Raw genomic sequence first — 22,163 nt, forward strand, 5'->3', positions numbered from 1 at the left:
GTTGCTGTTGTCATGATTAATGCCACTTCGCTTATGACAGTCTGTTTTCCAATTTAGTTTGCCTCCTGCATGAGGAAGACAGCAGCTTGGTGTGACATATATGTTGCATCTTATATGTAACCTAGGGACACAACTGAAAGTGACACTCTCTCTATATATATATATACATATAGATATAGATATAGATATAGATATAGATATAGATATAGATATAGATATAAATAGATATATATCATATAGCAGAATGGTTTATGGCCTTATTTTGGCAAATTTTGGCAAAATTTCTCTTTGGCCACCATTTTCCTCTTTGGAATGACATTTTGCTAATCTCTGCCTGCAAAATCATGCTCATCTTTCAAAGTCTGGCTCCAATGTCACCTTTCCTGTGAAGTTTCCCTGCGTCTCCACCTCTGGAATTATTCTTTGCCAGATCTATTTCTGCTTCTGCTTCTATGACCGCTCAGCATAATTGTTCTCATATGAAAATTGCAGATTTCTTCAATTTGAGGCCATGGCCTATGGGTGGGTGGGGTTGAAGATATAGATTTGGAAATTATCCACAGAAGGGTGAGCATTAAAATTGTGGGGTGATAAAATTATAGGCGGGGTGTGCGGGCAAATTTAGTATATGATCATGTTTCAGGAATGGAAGCCGAAAAAGGATCCAAAAAATGAGAATCTAAAGGAGGGGTCAGAGGAACACAAGAAAATCCAGAATAATGCCTTTGTAAAACTGACAAAGAAAAGAATTTAAAGAAGAGGGTGTTCCAAAGGGGTCAAGGCTTATAAAGAAGTCAGAGAGTGAGGTCTGAAAAAATGGACTTAGAAAGTTAGAGGGTCAGTGGGAATAGTAGGATCAAGGCGTCTTATTATTTTTGAATCTTGGGATTTAACCTCTAGGTACCAGAAAGCCAAGGATGGTTTCTAAGGAAACAAATAACAGAACTAGAGCAACATGACCTTGGCAACTGGCAAGTCTCAAACCCTTTCAGCAAAGGGATGGAAAGCCGTAGAAAGGGGGGGGGGGGCGCGGATAGAGACAGGGTTAATGGACTAACGTCCTAGAGAAGGCAGGAAGGATGGTTCAGAGGAAATCATCCTTCCCTTACATAGCCCGCCCTGAAATAAATCTGCTGATAACCGTGAAGTGAATGCAACAATTACATGAAGTATCTCACCAGAGGATCCCTTCTGCCTTTTCATGGGTGTTTTATCTGTGCAGAAACCATTGCCATTGGCGGTGGTCTGAGCTGACGCAAACAAGTTGAGGTGCCAAGCAATAGCAGGAAACTGCTGTGGAGTTTTAAGCAGTGGCAAGTGAAGGGATGGGGGAGTAGATTGGTATGGATATGTTAATTCTGGGCCCCTGAATATTTCATAATGACTGACAAAGAAATACTACTACTTATTAGGAGGGAAGCTTTTTTTCCCTTTAAGTATGAAAGGAAATTATTTTGGATTCTCTACCTTCTTTGGCAGACAGACCAAGGCCAAATGAGGATATTCATGGCCAAGATCTATCTAGAACAGGGGCCAACTCATAGGCATTGTTCAGAGACTAGAAGATCTGGCTTGAATCCTGGTCCAAAACTTTCTGGTTTTATGAAATATGCTTTAAATACTTAGCCTCCTGGTCTTTCCTTCCCTCATGTATGAAATGGGGATAATCATGCTGATTTTATAGCAGTTACGAAAGGTCGAATGTATTTGCGACATCTACCCGTTGTGAGTACTCGACCAAAGCAATTCCTTCAGTGTTTCCACACTTTCCAAAGACAAGGTTGAAATAAAATAGCATTTCCAATCTTTGGGAATGGAATTCTACCACGGAGCTAGTTTCTACCTAATACTCTTGAAACTTGCAAGGGTTTTAGTAAAATTCATTGAATATTTTCTTTTAGACTTTAACATGACATGTTGCTGTGTTTCTCCTTTTCTTCCAGTTAAAGATTTGGAAAAAAGAAAGGAACCAAAACCCAGAATCAAGGTTGTGGATAAAGGAAATGGGAACAAACCAACTCCACCAGAAGAAGGTGAGATTTTTTTGTGGTTTTTTTTTTTTTGTTTTTTTTTTTTGGATTTGCTCATTTTGGGGGTTGTTTTAATAACGTTGGAAGAATGCAGATCTGTTATGGAAATTTCCCTCAGCCGCATGTCACTCTTCCCTCCTTACATCTGCTAACTGTCAGTACTTTTCTCTCCCTTCCTCTCCAACTTCAGTACCTCACCCAGGATTTATTTTCTATTGAAATACTGGACAGAATCTGCTCATTTCTTTCCATGTCTATTGCCGATATTCAGCGAAGCTGCCATTTCTTTTTCTGATGTACAGGATTAGATAGCAAAATCTCAATTTATTTTTACTGCGAAGTTTGAGGAATCTTTTCAAAACAAATCTGACCTTGCACACCTTAGAACCCATTCAATAGCTTCCCACTGCTCTTGGCCCTCCAAGCCCTGCCTACCCTTGGAAACTACCCGTCCCTTCCTCTCCTTCCTCATCAAACAGCTCACTCCTTTCTAGTCTTGCTGGCTCTTTCAGATCCTTTAAAGATCTGGTCTCTCTCTGCGGCATTGTCTCCATGAGACACTCTCCCCCATCACCTCTCTGCATAAATGCCTCCTCTTTTTCCTGCAAAGCTCGTTTCAGTCATCACTTTCTTTGAAACCTTCCCGGACTACTGTCCTCCTTTACAGGCCCTCATACGACAACTGATTTTCCCTCAAAGCATTTGCCATAGTTATAATTTTACATTTACTTATAATCTGAATGTTGGGCTTTTCCCCTAGACTGTACGACCCAAGAGAACAATGATTGTGTCTCTTTCTGCTCCTTACTGACTCCTCAGTAGCTAGTAATTTCTGGTACGTAACAGGTGTCTAAGTAAATCTTCACTGAATGCAAAGACAACTAAATGCAAGGGTCTATGAAAAACGTAAAATACTAATAGCTAAAAAAATTGTCACCCAAAAACCTCCCCCAGTGTTTATTTTCATGCTCTGGCATGTGACTTTTCAGTCACTTTTCTGTGAGTATACAGACATATGTGCACAGCTTGCCGTATTGCATTCGTTGTTCTGTGCATTGCTTTTTTCACTTTGAGAACTTTCCGTGTTACTGCATACAGGACGCACGATAACCTAGTGGTAAATTGCATCAACGTGCTATGTACCTGCCTGAATTCAAAGCCTGCCTTTGCCTTAACCTTGGATGATTTATATTGGTTATCCTGATTTCTATGTCTCTGTTTCTTCATCTGTAGAATTTATTTCATAGACTTCTTAGGGATTGACAGTGTTGACAAGTGTCAAATACTTGGAATAGTGCCTACCAGTAAGTAATGTTAGCTGTCATTATTCGTGTACCTCATTCCTTTTAAGTGCCAGATAATATATTAGCTATTTTCCATACTGCTGAGCATTTAGATACTTCATTGTTTTCACGATTGCAACCGTGCTGGGAAAACATACTTCTGCAAGTGGAAGGGCGCCTGTGTGGCTCAGTTGGTTGAACATCCGACTCTTGGTTTCGGTTCTGGTTATGATCCCAGGGTTGTGAGATCAAGCCCTGCATCAGGCTCTGCACTCAGTATGAAGTCTGCTTGGATTTCTGTCTCCCTCTCCCTCTGCCGCTCTCCCTGCTCGTGCTTGCTCTCTCTCTTTCTAAAATAAATAAACTCTTAAAAAAAATAAAAAATAAAAACGGAATTTCAGGGTTAAAGGATATGCAAATTTAAAATTTTCGATAGGGCCTATCAAGTTGATACTTTTTTCAATAATTTATTTTTAAAACATAAATATTCTTTCCAACATTTGAAATTCTTAATACTTAGTCTTTTCCCAATATTGTTTCACTGCTTTAATTTATATTTCTTTGATTACTAGTAAGGTTAAGCCCTTTTGTTTTTCATATCTTCCGTGGTCATTGGTATTTTTGCCCATCTTTGGTCTATTTTTGCTTTGTGTTTTTTGTTTTTTTCTAAAGAATACATAGAAGTTTTCTATACATTTGGGATACTAAAACTTTTTCTTTTATATTTTCATATTTTTGCAAATATCTTCTCTTGGTGTATTATTTACCTTGCAACTTTATTCATGCTTTTTGAAAATTTTTAATGCAGTTTTTAAAAATTCATGACAGTTATACTATTCTTAACTTTTATGGATGTCTTGGCTTTCTGATTTTCTTGGATTATGAAACATTTTCTTATTTGTCTAATAATTTATAATTTTATATTTATATTTAGCTATATTATTATAATTTATTGTTAAATATATCAGATATACAGCACATATAAAAATAATGTAATAAATGACTTTGTCCAGTTAAGAAAATAAATGTATTAAAATATAGTTGGAGCTATCTATGTATAGATATATATATTCCCTATATATTCCCTTCCCCTCTTCTTAAGAGGTTACCGTTATTCCAAATTCAGTGTTTATCATTCTAATGTGTGTCTTTATCATTTTATTACATATATGTGAATCCTGAAACCATATTCTAATTATGCATTTATATCTTAAATGTTATATACATTTTATTATAATATATATAACTTTTTGCAACTCACCTTTTTATAACACAATATTAGATTTTTTTGAGTTATTCATGTTAACTTATGTAGAGGCAATTTATTCATCTTCTTTGTTGTATGTTACTTACAAATGTATTATTCAATTTCTTTTAAAGATTTTATTTATTTATTTATTTATTTGTTTGTTTATTTATTTAGAGAGTGCAGGAGGGGTAGAGAGGGAGGGGTAGAAGGAGAGGGAGAGAGAATATCAAGCAGACTCTGCACTGAGTGTGGAGCCTGACACGGGGCTCAATCCCACGACCCTGAGATCATGACCTGAGCCAAAATCAAGAGTTGGACGCTCACGTGACTGAGCCACCCAGGTGCCCCAGGATTGTATTATTTAATTTCTAACTTATGGAGAGTTTTAAAAAGATATTTCTTTGTTTTTGGTGTTTAGCAAATTGCATTGTGATTGGAATATTTTTTAAAAATTTGTGGAGACTTATTGTTTAAATGTGGGCAATGAGAAAAATTTAATCTCTTTCTCTAATGTATGATTCGTCCATTTCTCTTTGTAACCCTGGTAGTTTTCCATTAAATAATGGCCTAGGTACATGTAAACAAAAGTTGTATTTTCCCAGTGATTTTTTCTTTTTCTTTTGTAATGTTTCTCTTAGTTTTAGTAATTCAATATTTGACTCAATGAGAGTTTTGTTTAATATTAATATGTAGCAATACTAGCTTAATTTTCTTTAGCAGTCACATAATACATTGATTCTCTGTCCTTTAACTTTCCCCCTATTCATGTCCTCAGGTTTAAGGTGAGTAATCTTGTGAAGAGCATTCAGTTAGATTTGTAATAGTATCTCTTAGGATCTCTGTTTTTTGATGGTGACTTTAGTCTACTTAGATTTGTTGAAGTTGCTGAAAAGTTTGGATTTGCCACTTATTTTGTGCTTTCTATTACTGTATATTTCCCTCTATGTTTTCCCTCCTGTATGCCTTATTTATTTAGAATTGGTCAATTTTTTTTTTAAACGCAGCCTCCCCCCCACTGAACTAAAAGGTATTTGTTCCTTTTGTATTTTTTGTATGGTTATAATTAAAATTTTAACATGCATATAAAATCAAAGTCTAAAGCTAATCCATATGTGTGCCATTTCCTAACCAACACAAGATTTTGTAATACATTAACTTCAATTATCCATCTCCTGTATTTAACACAATTCATGGCAAATACATTTAGTTTATTTTTTGCCTCATGAAGTTATTATACTTATAATAATTATTATTTTGACAGCTAGGGTTTGTCTAGGTTTTCCCATGTTTATGAATTTATTTGCTCAGCGTTCCATCTTGTATGTCAGACCTTCTCTACATGTTCAGTTTCCTTTAGAGAAGATCTGTGTTGATAAACTCAACTTTATTCATACCCCAAATATCTTCACCTCCCCCTTGATGTTGAAAGATTAGCTGGGTACCAGGTTGAGAGTTGTTGTCTGCAAACATTTAGAAGATGTGTCACTATCTTCTGGTTCCTGTTTTTGACAAGCCTGTTGTCAGTCTAAATGTTGTTTGTTTTAGGTGATTTCTCTTTTCTCTCTAGATGCCTTTCAGACTTTCTTTCCTTTCTCTTGAGAGTTCTGTTGTTTCACTACAATAGCCTAGTTGCAGATTTCTTTGTGTTCCCAGAATAAAGAGTTCTGTCTTTCACCAGTTCTGGAAAGTTCTCAATGTTTAGCTCTTCAAATATTTTTTTCCTCAATTATCTATTCCTTTTTCTCTCCTCTCTTTCTCTGTATTTAAATTAGATTTCTCATAGATAGTCTCCTCCAATGATCCATGTCTCTTCATTTTCATATTTTTTACCTAATTTTATCAATGACATTTTGGGTAATTTCCTTTACCTTTCTATTAGCACACTAATTATCTCTTTTCCTTTTTCAAATCTGCTTTTTATCTTACTTTTCAATGAGTAAATCTTTTATTTCTAGGAATTACATTTAATTCTTTAATAATTTTGCTATAATTTTTATGGTACTTTGTTCCATTTTAGTGATTTTTAAAAAAAATTATTACAATAGGTCCATCATATTTATTTTATATTCTGAGCCCAATAATTACATTATCTAAAGTATTTTGGGACTAAATTCTTCTCTTCTTTTTTCAAACTGGTTTTCTTTGGTGGTGCTTGTTTTCTTGTTTGATGTGTCACATTGGTTTGTGAGCTCATTTGTGGGAATTTTTCACGACATGGTTTAGGACTGTGCCTCTCCAGTGAGGTTCTCTTTTGTAGTAATGATTTATGTTTATTTCTTGTCTTGGGACACTCTGAGTTTATTCATAGGAGAGACAGTTTTCTTCCACACAGAGCTTAGGCCAATATAAACTCTTTGTTATCTTCCTTGCTGGAAAGCAGGTATTTTTCTAGCCCATAATTTCAGTAAGCGTATAGCCTTTAGGGGTGCTGCTTGAGAAGTATCAGTTCCAACTTCCCACACTGAACGCATTCAATATCTTGTCTCTTGTTCTTATATGATCATTAAAGCGGAACTTCTTGACTTGTAAACTCCTGGTTAATATGAAGTCTATTTCCCCTTACAATAAATAATTTGTGAGGAGATATTTTAAGGCTATGAAAATACTGTTTTTCCCGTTAAAATTTTACCTACTTGTTTTAACATTCATTGAAGATTCTTGCCCCAATCAGTTGCTACTATGCTATTTATAAAATGGTAATTTTCCCAACTCCATTGTTTACTCTGCAGGTATTAGCTGGTTTTCTACTGTAAGGGAGCTCTTTCCCTTGTCCCACGTTTGTTTGTCTATTTGTATTAATATGGACTCACGGATATTTATTTTACAGGATGGAATATAATCCATTGCTATCATTATTTATTTCAATGCTCAAACTCTTCCAGATTTGTTCAGTGGGAGCTATTTCCAGCTCTCCCCTATGTCTATCATTCTTTAAGCTTTTCCTACTTTCTGGCATAAATGTTACATTTCAGAGTCTTGTGTTTTTTCTGCCCTGCTCAGAAATCAATCAGTTCTTCAAGAAGTCCTGGTTTCTTCTCATGGAAAATGGTATTTAGAAACCAAGACACGACCACTAGATGTGCTTATTGCATCTAGAATGTCATTGCTTCTAGGTCCTCTTAGCTGAGAGTACGCACGCACCACAGACACACACATACACACACACACACACCTCTATCTGTCCATCATCTATCTGTCATCTATTTATCATATCTTACATCTACCTTAGACCCATTTCTCAGGTTCATTCTAGCCCCCCCTTTCCTTATTTATAAATCTTTTGCAAGAAAGTTGGGAAACATGTCTCCCAATATCTTAAATATATCTGCTTACATGCTCAATCATAAAAGTAGTTTTAGAATTTCTAATCTATACACACGGTAAAAATATCTATCAATTAGAGTTCAGTGTTTGCCTTTAGTGTGGGTATATAATAAAACATCTGTGTTCAAAAGGATCTTGGGTTAGTTCTTTTCTTCCCTATTCATTGTGGTTTTGTCATTCAGTTTTAAAACAGCTGGGTTAATTTATGAATGCATAAACATTAATGTGGTTCCAAGAGCAAAAAAGTATACAAAAGGGTAATACTCAAAAGAAGTATCACTTTCCTTGTTTCATCTACCTAGTTTTACTCAGCCCTTCTAAATAACCAAACTCATTAGTTTTTGATTTATCTTTCCTCTTTCTTTTGGAAAAAAAAAGATTTGTGAATATTTTTCTGGAGGATTTTACACATAAATTCTCAGCTGAGTTTTGGCTTAGCATTCTTCACCATGTGGTGCTTAAAGAATGACACTCAAGGTGAAATCTATCTTCTACCCATGGATTAGAGTTGGCCTCAGAATTTAGCTATAGCTTGATATTCCTAAATGTCCTAAGTTCTTCATTTTTTTCCCCTTTCTTGTACCCTTCTAAAATGAAAGATCGGACAAAGTAAATTAAATACAAGAAAATGGACAATGAAAATTAAGAGTCACATGGACACATGCTTTGATAACTGCGAATGAACACCCAGAGGACCATTACTTCAGCAGTACACTTGCTTTACTCACTAAACACAATTATAGGGGCACCTGGGTGGCTCAGTTGGTTAAGCATCTGCCTTCAGCTCACGTCATGATCCCAGCAGTCCTGGGATCGAGCCCCATGTCAGGCTCTCTGCTCAGCGGGGAGCCTGCTTCTCTCTCTTTCCTTTTGCGGCTACCCCTGCTTATTATGCTCTCTCTCTCTCTCTCTCTGTGTCAAATAAATAAATAAAATCTTTAAAAAAAAATAAATACGATTATGGAGGGGACTTCTGTGAGCCCACTGTCAGGCAGGAGCTGTTTCGAAGTGTTTATTGCAGTGATCAGGACCTGTGCTAAGACTGTCAGCAGTTTTGTGGAAGAAAAGGTGGCTTCCTGTTTTCGGCAAGAGCTCCTGTGAGGTGTGTGCAGGGCCAGTGAGGATGCGGACACTGGTTGTGGGGGAGAATTGTCTTAAAAAGTAAGTTGTCACCAAAAGTGAGTTTTCAACAGTGGCAACAATCCAGGCAAAAGTTAGGGCTCCCGGGAGATTGGGGAAGAATGTTCCTGGTCCCGCAGGCAACAAGAAGGCCTTCCCCACCCGAGTTGTGATGTACCACTTGCCACATCCCCTCTTCCAAATGTGTTCGTCCCGTGATTCTCATTGCTGCTCCTTGTGTTGTTTACAGTCAACAGTTTTTGGTCCAATACGATCAGACATATTCACACAGTTTAGAATTTTCGTTTAAATGTAAAGAGCTAAGGTCCTTAACAGAAGTTACCCGTGCAGTTAAAGAGTTACTTGCTTTCAACCGACTATACATGTTTCTTCAATAATCCAAAACAAATTCGCAAACAAAAGTGGTATTTGCCTTTGAGCACAATACTGGCATGTTTGCCTCAACGGCTATTTCTCCTTTGTTGTCCAAACAGCTTTCTTCAGTTATTTTTGGTGTTTTGCACAAGAATGCAGAACCAGATTGAAAAAGATTATGAAACAGATAGGAAAAGTTGCATAGAGTTTTTTCCCCCCCTCTTTGTGGTTTTTCAATTAAGATCTCTGACCCACTTTGCTTTTGTTTAATGAAAATTTTTTCTTTTTTTTTAGTTTTCTACAATGAGAAGAGGGTCTTTTTTTTTTCTAAGAAAAAAATGAAACGAGCACAAGTTATTCTTTTGAGGATTGGCAAACTATGGCTCACAGGCCATGCGCAGTCTTATTTTCTTACATAAAGTTTTATTGGAACAGAGCTATGCTTGCTACGTTCCATCCTTTACATATTGTCTGTTGCTGCTTTCCCCCAAAACCCGAGCTGAGCAGATGCAACAGGTGTCCTATGACCTGCAAAGACTAAAACATTCTCTTTCCTGCCCTTTTCAGAAAAAGATTGCTGTTCCTTGCTTTTGAATGTGCTGGAACAGAGTCATTTGATGAACTGAGTCATTTATTTCTGAGAACAGCTGGTCTATGTTGGTATTTCCAATAAGGATTGCATAGGTTGTGCTCTCCTGTACAAACCTCAGTGGATCCTACTTCTCATACTATCCCGTTTGACTTTTTTAAAAATCCGAAACATGACAACTCCCAAAAATTGGTTGTAAGGATTAAATTAGTTAAGATGTTTCAAGTGCCTAGAACATAGTAAGTACTACATTAGTATTGGCTATTGATATTACAGTGTATAGTTTTCATGAGTTAATATAATCATAGACCAAACTTTTATGTTATTGATTTAACAATAAATGCATTGAGGAGTTTTGGTGATTACCCTTTAGTGCTGAGCACTGTGTTAGGCACTGGGAATTAACTGGTGATCAAAGTAGGCATGATTCTACCCTCACTCGACTAACATAGTCTGGCAGGGACTCAGCAGTCTTAGAGAAGAGTCAGTTCTCCATTATGTGTCGTCATTATGGTTGAAAACAGCCAGGACACTGGCTGAAGGTGTATTTTTACTTACTAGGATTGTTTATTTCCCGTTAATAGTTTTATGGTTTCTTGGCTCACAGTTAAGAGATAAATTTGAAGTTTTGCCACCTTTTGCACCAGTTATTCTGAGTCCTAGATCCACCAAGCTCAAGGCTATGAGTTTAGTTTGACAAAAATGGGATTGTTGGAGATCTGAATTTGGGTAAGGCAGGAGTCAGAAGATCAGAGACAACAAAGGGGAACGGGTGGAGCTTGAAGATTCATGCTGGCTAAATCTTGACTCTTAGAGGTGAGAGCGGAGGGATTGGGTTCATTCATAAACCGGACATTGGAGTTAGGTTGTGGCTGGAATTCATGCATTGAAGTGTGTAGAAGGTGCCTGGCTCCTAGAGCATCCTGGGTAGATGTTCCTTCTCCTCCTTTTCCTTCTTCTTCTGCTTCACTATTCCCTTCCTTCTCTTCCTTTTTTTCTTTATTGTTTAAATTACTATTATCTAGACAGCCGATATAGTGTACCAGCAGCAGCACCAGGGTGGATTAAAATATTTCTGCTCATGAGGGAAAACACCTTGAGAATTCGTAACCCTGGGCCTAGATTACATTCAAATTAAGCTTTCAAAGTTTCACTCTCCCGTTCAAGATCCTTCCATTCAAGAGATTACTATAAAACTGCTCAGAGTTGGTAAAAGTAGGGTGCGTGGCAGATGCAAACACAAAATCACATTTCAGACATGTACGTGTAGCTCAAATTCTAAAGACAGCCACAGATAAAGTAATGCCAAGAAAGAGCTCAGAATCCAAACTTTTGAAACATGAAAGTAAACCATGTGCCATGAGTAAGAATCAGAAGACACACGGGGCACCTGGGTGGCACAGCGGTTAAGCGTCTGCCTTCGGCTCAGGGCGTGATCCCGGCATTATGGGATCGAGCCCCACATCAGGCTCCTCCGCTATGAGCCTGCTTCTTCCTCTCCCACTCCCCCTGCTTGTGTTCCCTCTCTCGCTGGCTGTCTCTATCTCTGTCGAATAAATAAATAAAATCTTAAAAAAAAAAAAAAAAGAAGACACAAAAAGGATGGTCTCAGAATCCCATGGATTTCAATTATGGAATGATTACATAAAAAACTAAAAAAAACAATACTTATTTTTTAAAGATTTTATGTATTTATTTGAGAGAGAGAGCACAAGCAGGAAGAGGGACAGGCAGAGGGAGAAGCAGGCTCCCTGCTGAGCAAGGAGCCCAATGTGGGACTTGATCCCAGGACCTTGGGATCATGACCTGAGCCGAAGGCAGACGCTTAACCGACTGAGCCACCTAGGCACCCCAAATAAACAATATTATTAAAGTCATAGAAATATTCAAAACAAGAGAAGAAGAGATTGAGAGACTATGGAAAAGAGAATCTGTGGATTTGAGAAGGGATCAAATAGAACATAAAGAGTTCTGAAGAGCATAAATAGATAGCCACACCCTGAGTCCTTGTTGGGGAAAATGTAGAACACCAGAGCCAAATTAAGACTTCCAAAGACAAAATGAGAATGAGGAGGAGTAGAAGGACTGGGTGAAGCCATTTTTAAATGACAGAAATCTAGCTATGTGCTGTTGTATGGTCTTCAGTTTTTTGGTGTATTAAATAAAATCCCTTTCTTTAGGGGCGCCTGGGTGGCTCAGTTGGTTAAGCGTCTGACTCTTGATTTCAGCTCAGGTCATGATCTCAGGGTTGTCGGATGGAGCCCTGTGTCGGGCTCTGCCCTCGGTGTGGAGCCTGCTTGAGATTCTCGGTCTCCCTCTGCCCCTCTCCCATTAAAAAACCCCACTGTTTTAAAAAAGTGATGTTAAGTAATTTAATTTATTAATTTATTAAGAAAAAAGTTGAGAAGTTCAACAAGGTCAGCTTGCTCAATAAACAGGTGATGTGTTTGAGGAAGAAAAGAATTTATTAATAAAAAAAAGGTTCAGAAATTCAGATCTGTTACAAGTGTGTGACAGAAAAGCTGTGATATAATTATGGTCCTGTTTCCCCTCACTTCTTCCCTCCAAGTGTTCCATAACATTTCATAGAAGCACAGAGCAAGCAAAGAACAGTCTATCAGGTTTAAGGCATCAGACACATCGTAGGTCCCTGAGTCTGGGTAAACATGTTCAAAGGAGACATCAGAAGATGATATGAATTGCTTTCCAGCCTGAGGTTTAAGAGAATAAATAAAAACATTTTCATCAGAATACTTTTTCCTTCCCATCCTGAACTTTCTTTTTCCCCCTTGTGGCTTAGAATACTGCAATCAGGTCTTGTGGTCAAACATCTCTTGGAGTGAACTCTTCCCTCCCTTGCTACCTAGCCATGCCCTTGGGCATTCAACAGCCCCCTCTTATCTGTGGGAGGTGCCTTCCAAGACCCTCAGTGGGTGCCTGAAACCACGGATGGTACCGAGTGCTCTCTGTATGATGCTTTTCCCTATATGTGTATATCTACGATAAAGTTTAATTTGTCAGTTAGGCACAATGAGAGATTAACAACAATAACTACTAATAAAATAGAACAATTATAACAATATACGGTCATAAAAGTTTCATCGATGTGGTCTTTTTCTCTCAAAATTACCTTATCGTCCTGTACTCACCTTCTTCTCCTTGTGGTGATGTGAGGTAATAAAATGCTGGTGTGATGAGACGAAGTGAGGTGAATGATGTCGGCACCTCGATGAAGTGTTAGGCTACTATTGACCTGATGATACCTCAGAGGGAGGATGGTCTGCTTCTAGACCACGATGACCACGGAATAAGGGAGGATCATGGGTAAGGGAGGACTGCTGCTTTAACCTCTCTAAGCCCTAGTTTCTTCACTGGCTAAAGCAGCATAATAGTCACAATAAGCATGCGGGCATGTGAAGATGAATGGCTGGCCCCTGGATGACATGCCCGGGACATCTCAGACACCTAAGGACTGTCAGTTTCCAACCCATTTTTCCATTTCCTGTTTCCTTAATGTCTTCATTTCAGAGAGAAAATAACATACAGAATGCAACAGAGTGTCTTACATTACCAACAGCTATTTATTGAATATTTGGATGCGGCTTGTTTTAGACTCAAGGAGTCACAATCCTGTGGAGAAGGTTCAGGAAGACCGTGTTAACAGAAAGAATGTTTTTATCATAAAAAAGCAGAAAGTTGATTTCTGGGTTTTTTTTTTTCCTTGATGTGAAGCATTGCAGTTGATTTTTTTCAGGAATTCAAAGAGACACGAGGCAGGATCAGTCATTCAGAAAATAATCATTGAACACCTGCAGAGGATGTCATACCTGTGTATATAAAATGACAAGATTTCCTGAGGGCAAGGGAAGGGGATTCTCCTAGCAATAGACTTCCAGTTTTCTTAGTCCTCCTCTCCTCCACGCTTGATAAGACATTATGGAAGGATTTTGACACCTTGTCTGTGGGCCTTCAGCAAATTTTACCATTCTTACCTTGTGACTTCTCTGGTGGTAAGAGATCTAGTTCTTCCTTAAATAAGTTTCGAATGTGCTCATTTTTTAAAAAGATCTAAAAGATTTTATTAAATTATTTGAGAGAGAGAGCAAGAGAGCACGCACAAATGGCAGAGGGGGACAGAGGGAGAGGGAGAGCAAGGAGCCGGACCAAGGGGCTCGATCCCAGGACCCTAAGATTATGACCTGAGCCAAAGGCAGAGGCTTAACTGACTGAGCCACCCAGGAGACCCTCAAGTGTCCTCAGTCTTAAAAGAACTCGTAATACATGGGTTTGGTTTTTTTAAAATCAGATACCTTATGGCTCTGAGCGCCACTATAGATTTTGGTGGAGTCTGTCCCCTGTAGGAATGCTTGGCCTTGTCTGATTGATACCTTCCTTCTTGTCTAAGAATTTTGTATTAACATCTTGTTTCTATACCTGCAGGCCTGACTGTTGGTGTAGATTGAGCAGGCCAGACTGTTGGTGTCTCAGCCTTAGAAATTGCAAAACATCAGAATCTGTTTGTTATGGATGAAATGGAATAACAGAGATGATTGAGTGGTTGCATTTTTCAGAAAATTACGTAACAACCAAAGTGAACATATACCCAAATCATGTAGTACTATATACAGATATGAAAATAAGTGTGACTGCAATACGCTGGCTTCTGAAGTCGAGCAAGTTTTGTTTTTAAATAAAGATGTTCAGGTGAAATAGCCTCTCTTGAGTCTGTATTGTCTTAGAAAAATCAGGAAATAACCAGGTAATTGTACAGATAAATTTTTGAGCAAACTCTATATAAAAGTATTTTAAAAGGACCATATATTTTCCAAGGAAATAAAATCTGTTTTTAAGTATTTTGCATAGAGGTAAGTAAAGTTTGGAGAGGATAGGTGGGAAGAAATGGTGGGGGGCAACAGGGGAGATAAAAATTGAGTCAGAAGTCTCAGAGATGGGACCGTTTTTGGGGGAAAGGAGGGTAATTTTATTGGAATGAAGTGTGAAATACATAGGGCCAGGTCAAGTGGATTTGAATTATGGAAAGCTTTTAAGAGCACCATGAATAGTTTAGGTTTAATTTGGTAGGTGGGGGAGGGAAGAAATCATCTTAAATTTTCGAATGGGAAGGTGCTTGGAGAATCATGTAGTTCCTTCAGTTGAGAGGATGGTTGAGATGCCTCGGTCATGCCCTTGAGGGTTGACCTGCATCTGCTTTCATTGACAGAGATCTCGCTGTTTCCCAAGGCAGTGATCTATGGAAATCTTGACTGTTAGTTCATTCTTGAGTTGAGTTGAAACCTGTCTCCTTGTGGACATACAGAACACTACTAATCCATCCTTTGTATGACAGTCCTTTAAATATTTGAAGACAGCTGTAGTGTCTTCTCCTGGTCCCTTATGGCTTTTGAGCAGAGAAGAAATGTAATGAATGTGGTGTTTATGGGCCTGTCAGTTACTGTTAAGATGCAAGGCTCTGAGTGACAGCTGAGATGTTCTTTTGGCTGTGGTTCGGGGATTGGGCTTCCTATCCCTACAAGTTGTCATGGTATTATTCATCTCAGGTTGGATAGAGGGCAAGTGGGTAAAACTTTGATTTCATGCTCTTTTTAATGGCCCCCTCCCTCCCACCCTTCCTTTCCTTTCCTTTCCTTTCCTTTCCTTTCCTTTCCTTTCCCTTCTATCTTCCTTCCTTCCTTCCTTCCTACCTTCCTTCCTTCCTTCCTTCCTTCCTTCCTTCCTTCCCTCCCTCCCTCCCTCCCTCCCTCCCTCCCTCCTTCCTTCCTTCCTTCCTTCCTTCCTTCCTTCCTTCCTTCCTTCTCTCCTTCCTTTCTTCCCTTCCTTATTCCTCCCTTCCCTTCTCCCTTCCTTCCTCGCAAATACTTCTGTGAAAGAAGTACAATATCTAAGTGGTTCAGGCTTTGGCGTCAGTCCTGGATTTGAATTTCAGCTTTTCCACCTGCTCAGTGTGTGATGGTGGGCAAGTTACTTAACCTTCTAAGTTACTAACCTTTCTTTCTCAGTGGAGTGAGAAGTACACCTACCTTGTAGGATTAATATCAGGCTTAAATGGAAAAGATACTTACAACATATCTGGGGAAAGCAGTCACTAAATGGCAGGTCTTTTTATTATTGTAAAAAAAGGAAGCAATGAAAACTGTTTGCTGCAGTCAATAAATAAATGACTACATATATATATATATATATACATATATATATATATATATACACACACATATATATGTAACTATGTAACTATAATAACTTTATAACTGTATATCTATATCAATACCTATCTATATCAATACCTATCTATATCTATACCTATCTATACCTATCAATATCTCTCTCTCTAGCTAGCTAGCGATAAAGAGATTTGTTATAAGGAATTGGCTCACATGATTATGGAGGCTAAGAAGTCCCTAGGTCGGCAGTCTGAAAGCTGGAGACACAGCAGAGCTGATGGTGTAAGTTTCAGCCTGAAAACTGGCAGGCTCGAGGTCCAAGAAGAGCCAGTGCTTCAGATCCAGTCCACCGTCCCAGCTCAAGGCAGTTAGGCAGGAGCAGCTCCCTTTTCCTCAGTCTTTTGCTGTCTTCAGGTTTTCAGCAACTGGATGAGGACCACCCGCTTTAGGCAGGGCTCCGTGTTTTATTCAGTCTATAGACTCAAGTGCTAATGTCATCCTGAAACAACCCTCACAGACACACCCACAATGACATTCAACCAAATGGATGGGCACCCTGTGGACCAGTCAAGTTGACACGTAAAATTAACCATTCTACTACGTATCCTATTTTTAGAAAGTAAGAAGTGCTGCAGAAAAATAAAAACGGAATAAAAGAAGAGAGTGACGGAGGGGTGCTCTTTTAGGTAGGGCAGTCACCGGTCGGGGATGCTCTGAAAGGTAGGTCTCCGCTAAGACTAGACTAAACGAGTGCTGAGCTCACTCTGATTCCTGGGAACAGACTCAGCTAAGATGAGCCTCCTACTCCCCACTGGCTAGATGGACAGCTTGTAACGTTAATATGACAGGTAGCTAGTGACCATCCATGTCGCATTAAGTGAGGACATTTTCTATGGTGGCGGTACATGGTCTGATGAAAAAGCCATGTTGGACCAAACCTTTAGAAGACCTGGCATCCAGTCCTGACTGTGGAGTAACCACTGATTCATTCACGTGTCTCTCTGAACCTCAATTTCCTTTCTAAAAAATGACAATAATGGCACCCCCAAGAACGTTGAAAGAATCAGAATGTGCCAATGAATTGAAACGCCCTTTTTAGAACCGTTGGTAAAATAGTGTTAACTCTTTAAAAAAAAATCGTCAGTGATGTAGCTGAAGCCAGTATTGGAAGTGAGCTTTTGGTTTGGAAATCGGAACTGAACCTCATGAGAGACTTAAGTGAAAAATTGTTCCGTGACCACAGTTTTCCTGCAGATGTCTTGGGTAATGAATGGTCTAGCTAGGTATTTTGCTAGTGACATAGAAAAAATAAGTTGAAGCCACTAAATGAATCTTGCCAGTTGTGGTGAAAATCATTGTGAGATTTTCTGCGTGCATATTGAGGTAATGTGAGTAAAAATAGTACATGCTCTCCTTTCGATCAGCTTCGTCTCCACATTGGATAAATAGCAAGGAAGACAGGCAAATCTGATACAATGTCGCTGATCCGTAAATATCTGTAATCCACTTTCCCCGTGTGGTAGTGCGCCAGGGTGGGAGAGACATCGTTTAATTGAGCCGTCATGGTTTATTTTTCTAGTGCCTTCCTGGACGTATAAATTATGTGAAAAGAGGAATTCCCTTTTAACAACACAATTCAATGTAGTTCACATTCATTGATGTGCTTCATGCCAAAAGCTGAGCCAAAGGAGATAAAAAGAGAAGATGCAAATTTCTCTTCTCTCAATGAGTTCAGTCAAATCAAGGAGCTAGAAATGGAAACAAATCATAATAGCCCAGTATTATGAATACAGCAAACCATGTACCAATGCAGAGGCAGTAAAGAGGGGCAGATAATGAGTCCCATCTGAGGACTGTTGGAAAAGCTGCATGGAGTTGGGAACTGTGACCTGGGTTTTGAAGGATGAATAGGAGTTTGCCTGGCAGAAAAAGGCCGCTTTTGTCAGTTCTCTCTTTTCTGTTTTTATGTTGGTGAACACTTTTATCCATAAATACATTGTAAATATTTCTATAGAAGCCATAATTAGGTCATTAATTTAAATGCTTTTAGAACAAAAAGAATAATATGGTGTAAAACGAAGACTTTTAATTTGGTAATTTCATGTCATTCTCAGCAGAGTAACACCTCCCTCCCATACACAATTACTCTTACATCGTTATGTTTATTTTTATAAGGCACTTTAAAAAATCTGAACTTATGTTGTTTTGATGGTGTGTTTCCTCTTCCTAAGAATTTAAGCAGCTGGAAGGCAAGAACTTTGTTGTGTTCCTGATTGCCCAGAACGGTGCTTGGTTTATAGTAAATATTGAATACATATTTAATAAATAAATTTTATCCAGAAAATTAGTCTCATAATATCAAACTAATAAACAAGTTTAGAGTAGACTGATTTATACTAATTCAGGGTGGGGTTTTTTTGTTTTGTGATCCACTGAAAAACTTTTCTTTAAAACCTGGGATAGTGGGTGGTGGGGGAGGGTTCAGTTCTGCTGCTTGGTTCTGGAGAAATTGGCCTGAAGCACAGCCCCTGTGCTTAAATTAACTTGTATTTTCTTTTATTTTTTATTTATATTTTAAAAGATTTTATTTATTTATTTGACAGAGAGAGAGGGAGCACAAAGGGAGCAGCAGGCAGAGGAAAAGGGAGAAGTAGGCTCCCTGCTGAGTAAGGTGCCCGATGCCGGGCTTGATCCCAGGACCCTGAGATCATGACCTGAGCTGAAGGCAGACACTTCACCGACTGAGTGGCCCAGATGTCCCTTAACTTGTATTTTCAACACTAAATTCTTTCAGGATGTCAGTAGCACAGTAAAATTGGTATAAAATGACTGTTAAGGAGATGCTTTTCGCATGGGCTATTTAAGTACTAAGTGCATTACATTTGGAAGGGAAAAAGTTTTACACAGAAAATTGGAAATGCTTGCAAATGGCATGTACTAGCTATGGCAGTCATAGCGGGGGCCAATTCTGTGGGGACACCCCTTCATATTGGAGACGTTTTCCTCTGCTTTCTAAATTTGTATGATGTAGAGTGCCTTACAGAAGTCTATGTAGTCCATTGGGTGCATGGGTGGCTTGGTGGGTTAAGCCTCTGATTCTTGATTTCGGCTCAGGGCATGATCTCTGGATCCTGGGATTGAGCCCCACATTGGGCTCCACGCTCAGCAGGGAGTCTGCTTGAAATTCCTTCTCCCTCTGCCTCTCACCCCACTTGTGCTCTCTCTCTCTCTCTCAAATAAATAAATAAATAAATAAATAAATAAATAAAATGTTTTCCCTAAGAAGTCTATACAGCCTTTGACTGTAAGCTTAGATTTTATTTTTTTAAGGTTTTTATTTATTTTTGAGCGAGAGAGCATGGAGGGGAGGGGCAGAAGGAGAAGGAGAGAGAGAATCTCATGGAGACTCCCCGCTGAGTGCAGAGCCCGATGTAGGGCTCGATCTCCCAAGACCGTGAGATCATGAGCTAGGCTGAAACCAAGAGTCAGTCGCTTAATGACTGAGCCACCCAGGCGTCCCTAAAGCTTAGATGTTTAAAGACATGATACTGGGGTCCAAACCCCAGCTTTGCCACTTCTTCACTGTGTGACCCCTTGGGCAAATCCCTCAGCCCATGTATATCATACTTTTCAGCCAGAAGTGGACCATTAAAAATGGTATCTGTGTCATTAATCTGTTGTGAGGACTCGATCCATAGGTGAGCATAGAGGGCGCTCCTTCTGATGCCATCTGTGACATCAGTGTTACACTTGTGATCTAACCCGTAGATTGGGTGCTTTCCTTTGCTTGCCATCAAGCAAAAAACCGCTTAGTTTTTTGTTGTTCTTGTTATTGTTGTTTTTGCACTCCTTGCATTTTCAGAATTGCATTTCAGATGAAGTCCATGTTAAGCCAAGAGCTGAATTAAAACACAGTTCAAGAATTTATTTTCCCTGTTCCTTTGTGTTAACATTAAATACAATATGGAGAGCCAAAAGGATTTATTTTATTAAAATAATTAATTACAGAATAGTGTTTTAACAATGAAAGGATATGTACATATCCCTTTTATTTATCTGTTCGTTTATTTTTATTTTACCAATAAACTCTTTATAATTTGATTTTAAGAATTCACAGTCATGTTTGACTGCTAAGCTGATTTGCAGCTTGATAACTAGCAAAACTGTAGGATTTCTTGGTTTTTCTTGAAGGGGTGGTCTTTTTATTTAAACTCAATTTACTTAACATATACTGTATTATCAGTTTCGAAGGTAGAATTTAGAGATTCATCAGTGACATATAACACCCAGTGCTCATTACATCAAGTGCCCTCCTAATGCCCATCACCCAATTACCCCATCCTCCACCCACCTCCCCTCCAGCAACCCTCAGTTTGTTTCCTGTAGTTAAGAGTCTCCTATGGCTTGTCTGCCTCTCTAATTTGGTCTTATTTTATTTTTCCTTCCCTTCCCTTCCCCTGTGTTAATCTGTTTTGTTTCTTCAATTCTACATATGGGTGAAATCATATGATGTTTGTCTTTCTCTGATTGACTTGTTTCACTCAGCATAATACCCTCTAGTTCCATCCACATCATTGTAAATGACAAGATTCCATTTTTTTTAGTGGCTGAGTAGTATTCCATGTGGCATATATATATCCCACATCTTCTTTATCCATTCATCTGTAGATGGACACCTGGGCTCTTCCCGTAGTTTGGCTCTTGTGGACATCTACTTGTCCCTTTGAGATGCATTTTAAAATTACATTTGGCTACAGGGTTTTACATGACATTTATCTGGGCTCCCAGGTGTGTCTGGTTTTCTACCACTAATTCCTTAGCACATTTTAAGATGCTTAATGTTTTTTTGTTTCTTTTTTGTTTTCTGACTGGTCTCTCTCCATTTGGAACACTGACATGGGTAACATATTTTCCAGTGGAAGGAGATATCATTTGTCATCAGTGCTGCATCTGGGCTCTTATTTTTAATAAGGTTTGAATATACTCAAAAATTCTTATTTTTTTAAATTTTATTTATTTTTTTGAGAGAGAGACAGGAATAGTGACAGAGAGCACGAGCCGGGGAGGAGAGGGAGAAGCAGGCTCCCCCCTGGGCAGGGAGCCCAATGCAGGGCTTGATCCCAGGGCCCTGAGATCACTACCTGAGCCAAAGGCAGACACTTAACCGACTGAGCCATCGGGCACCCTGAATACACTCAAAATTTAATAAAATTTGAATATATATTTTTAAAGATTCATTAGAGCAGCAGAAGTCATGTTTGAGATGTGTGATTATTGAACGTGAACGTGGCAACTATAAAACTACCTCTTGCCCCAAGTATTTGAACATTTGTCTGCCTCTGGCACAAACACACGTGGCAGGGCATGCCCGGCACACACTATATATAGAATTTGCTCTGCCTACACTTAGTGGAGTGGGACATGCTGTGTTTGTGCCTGCTACAGTGGGAAACAGCCCTTAGCATCACTGTGCTTGGATAGATCTTGGAGCTAATAATCAAGGTTTAGAGCATTAAAAAATAAAAAAATTGTTTCCACTGTTCCCAAGTGTGTGTGCACTAATCTTGAGGAAAAATCATACTTTGAAATGCAAAACCAATGCTATATTTTGACTTCTGAAATCCAATAACATCTTAAAAACAGTATCTTTCCGCTGATGTAACAGATATTGGTCTTCAGTTAGAAAACAGGGCATACAGAGGCTTTAATTTCAAATGACGTGTGTGGAATTGTACCTTATCTTTAAGGTTTGGTGTTTAAGTTATGTGATATAAACACTGAAATTATTTTTCTAGTCAATATTTTCCGCAGTCTAGGTAGGATTATTTTTGATTGGTTACTTAATTTGTTATTTTTTAATGGCATAATAATCACTAAAACCCGTCTCTCCCCCAGAAAAGCTAAGACTTTGCCCACAACCCACGTATAACCAGAGGGTGCTAATGTCACCCCCATTCCTTAATTCTCCTCATCCAAGACAATTACCATCTTGGACTCTGTCTTCATCACCTAACC

General features: G+C 38.6%; 1 protein-coding gene across 12 annotated transcripts in view; it reads left to right on the forward strand.

Moving 5' to 3' along the window:
* Positions 1–22,163, forward strand: part of COL14A1 (collagen type XIV alpha 1 chain) — a 209,472-nt gene that overhangs the window by 36,894 nt on the left and 150,415 nt on the right. For all 12 annotated transcript variants that reach the window (XM_048212550.2, XM_048212549.2, XM_044382622.3 and 9 more), the window contains exon 5: positions 1,944–2,033. In XM_048212550.2, the coding sequence (XP_048068507.1) occupies positions 1,944–2,033 (90 nt within the window). The remainder of the gene's footprint in view (positions 1–1,943; positions 2,034–22,163) is intronic.

This window comes from Ursus arctos, unplaced genomic scaffold, assembly GCF_023065955.2.
Source record: "Ursus arctos isolate Adak ecotype North America unplaced genomic scaffold, UrsArc2.0 scaffold_6, whole genome shotgun sequence".
Taxonomy (NCBI): Eukaryota; Metazoa; Chordata; class Mammalia; order Carnivora; family Ursidae; genus Ursus; species Ursus arctos.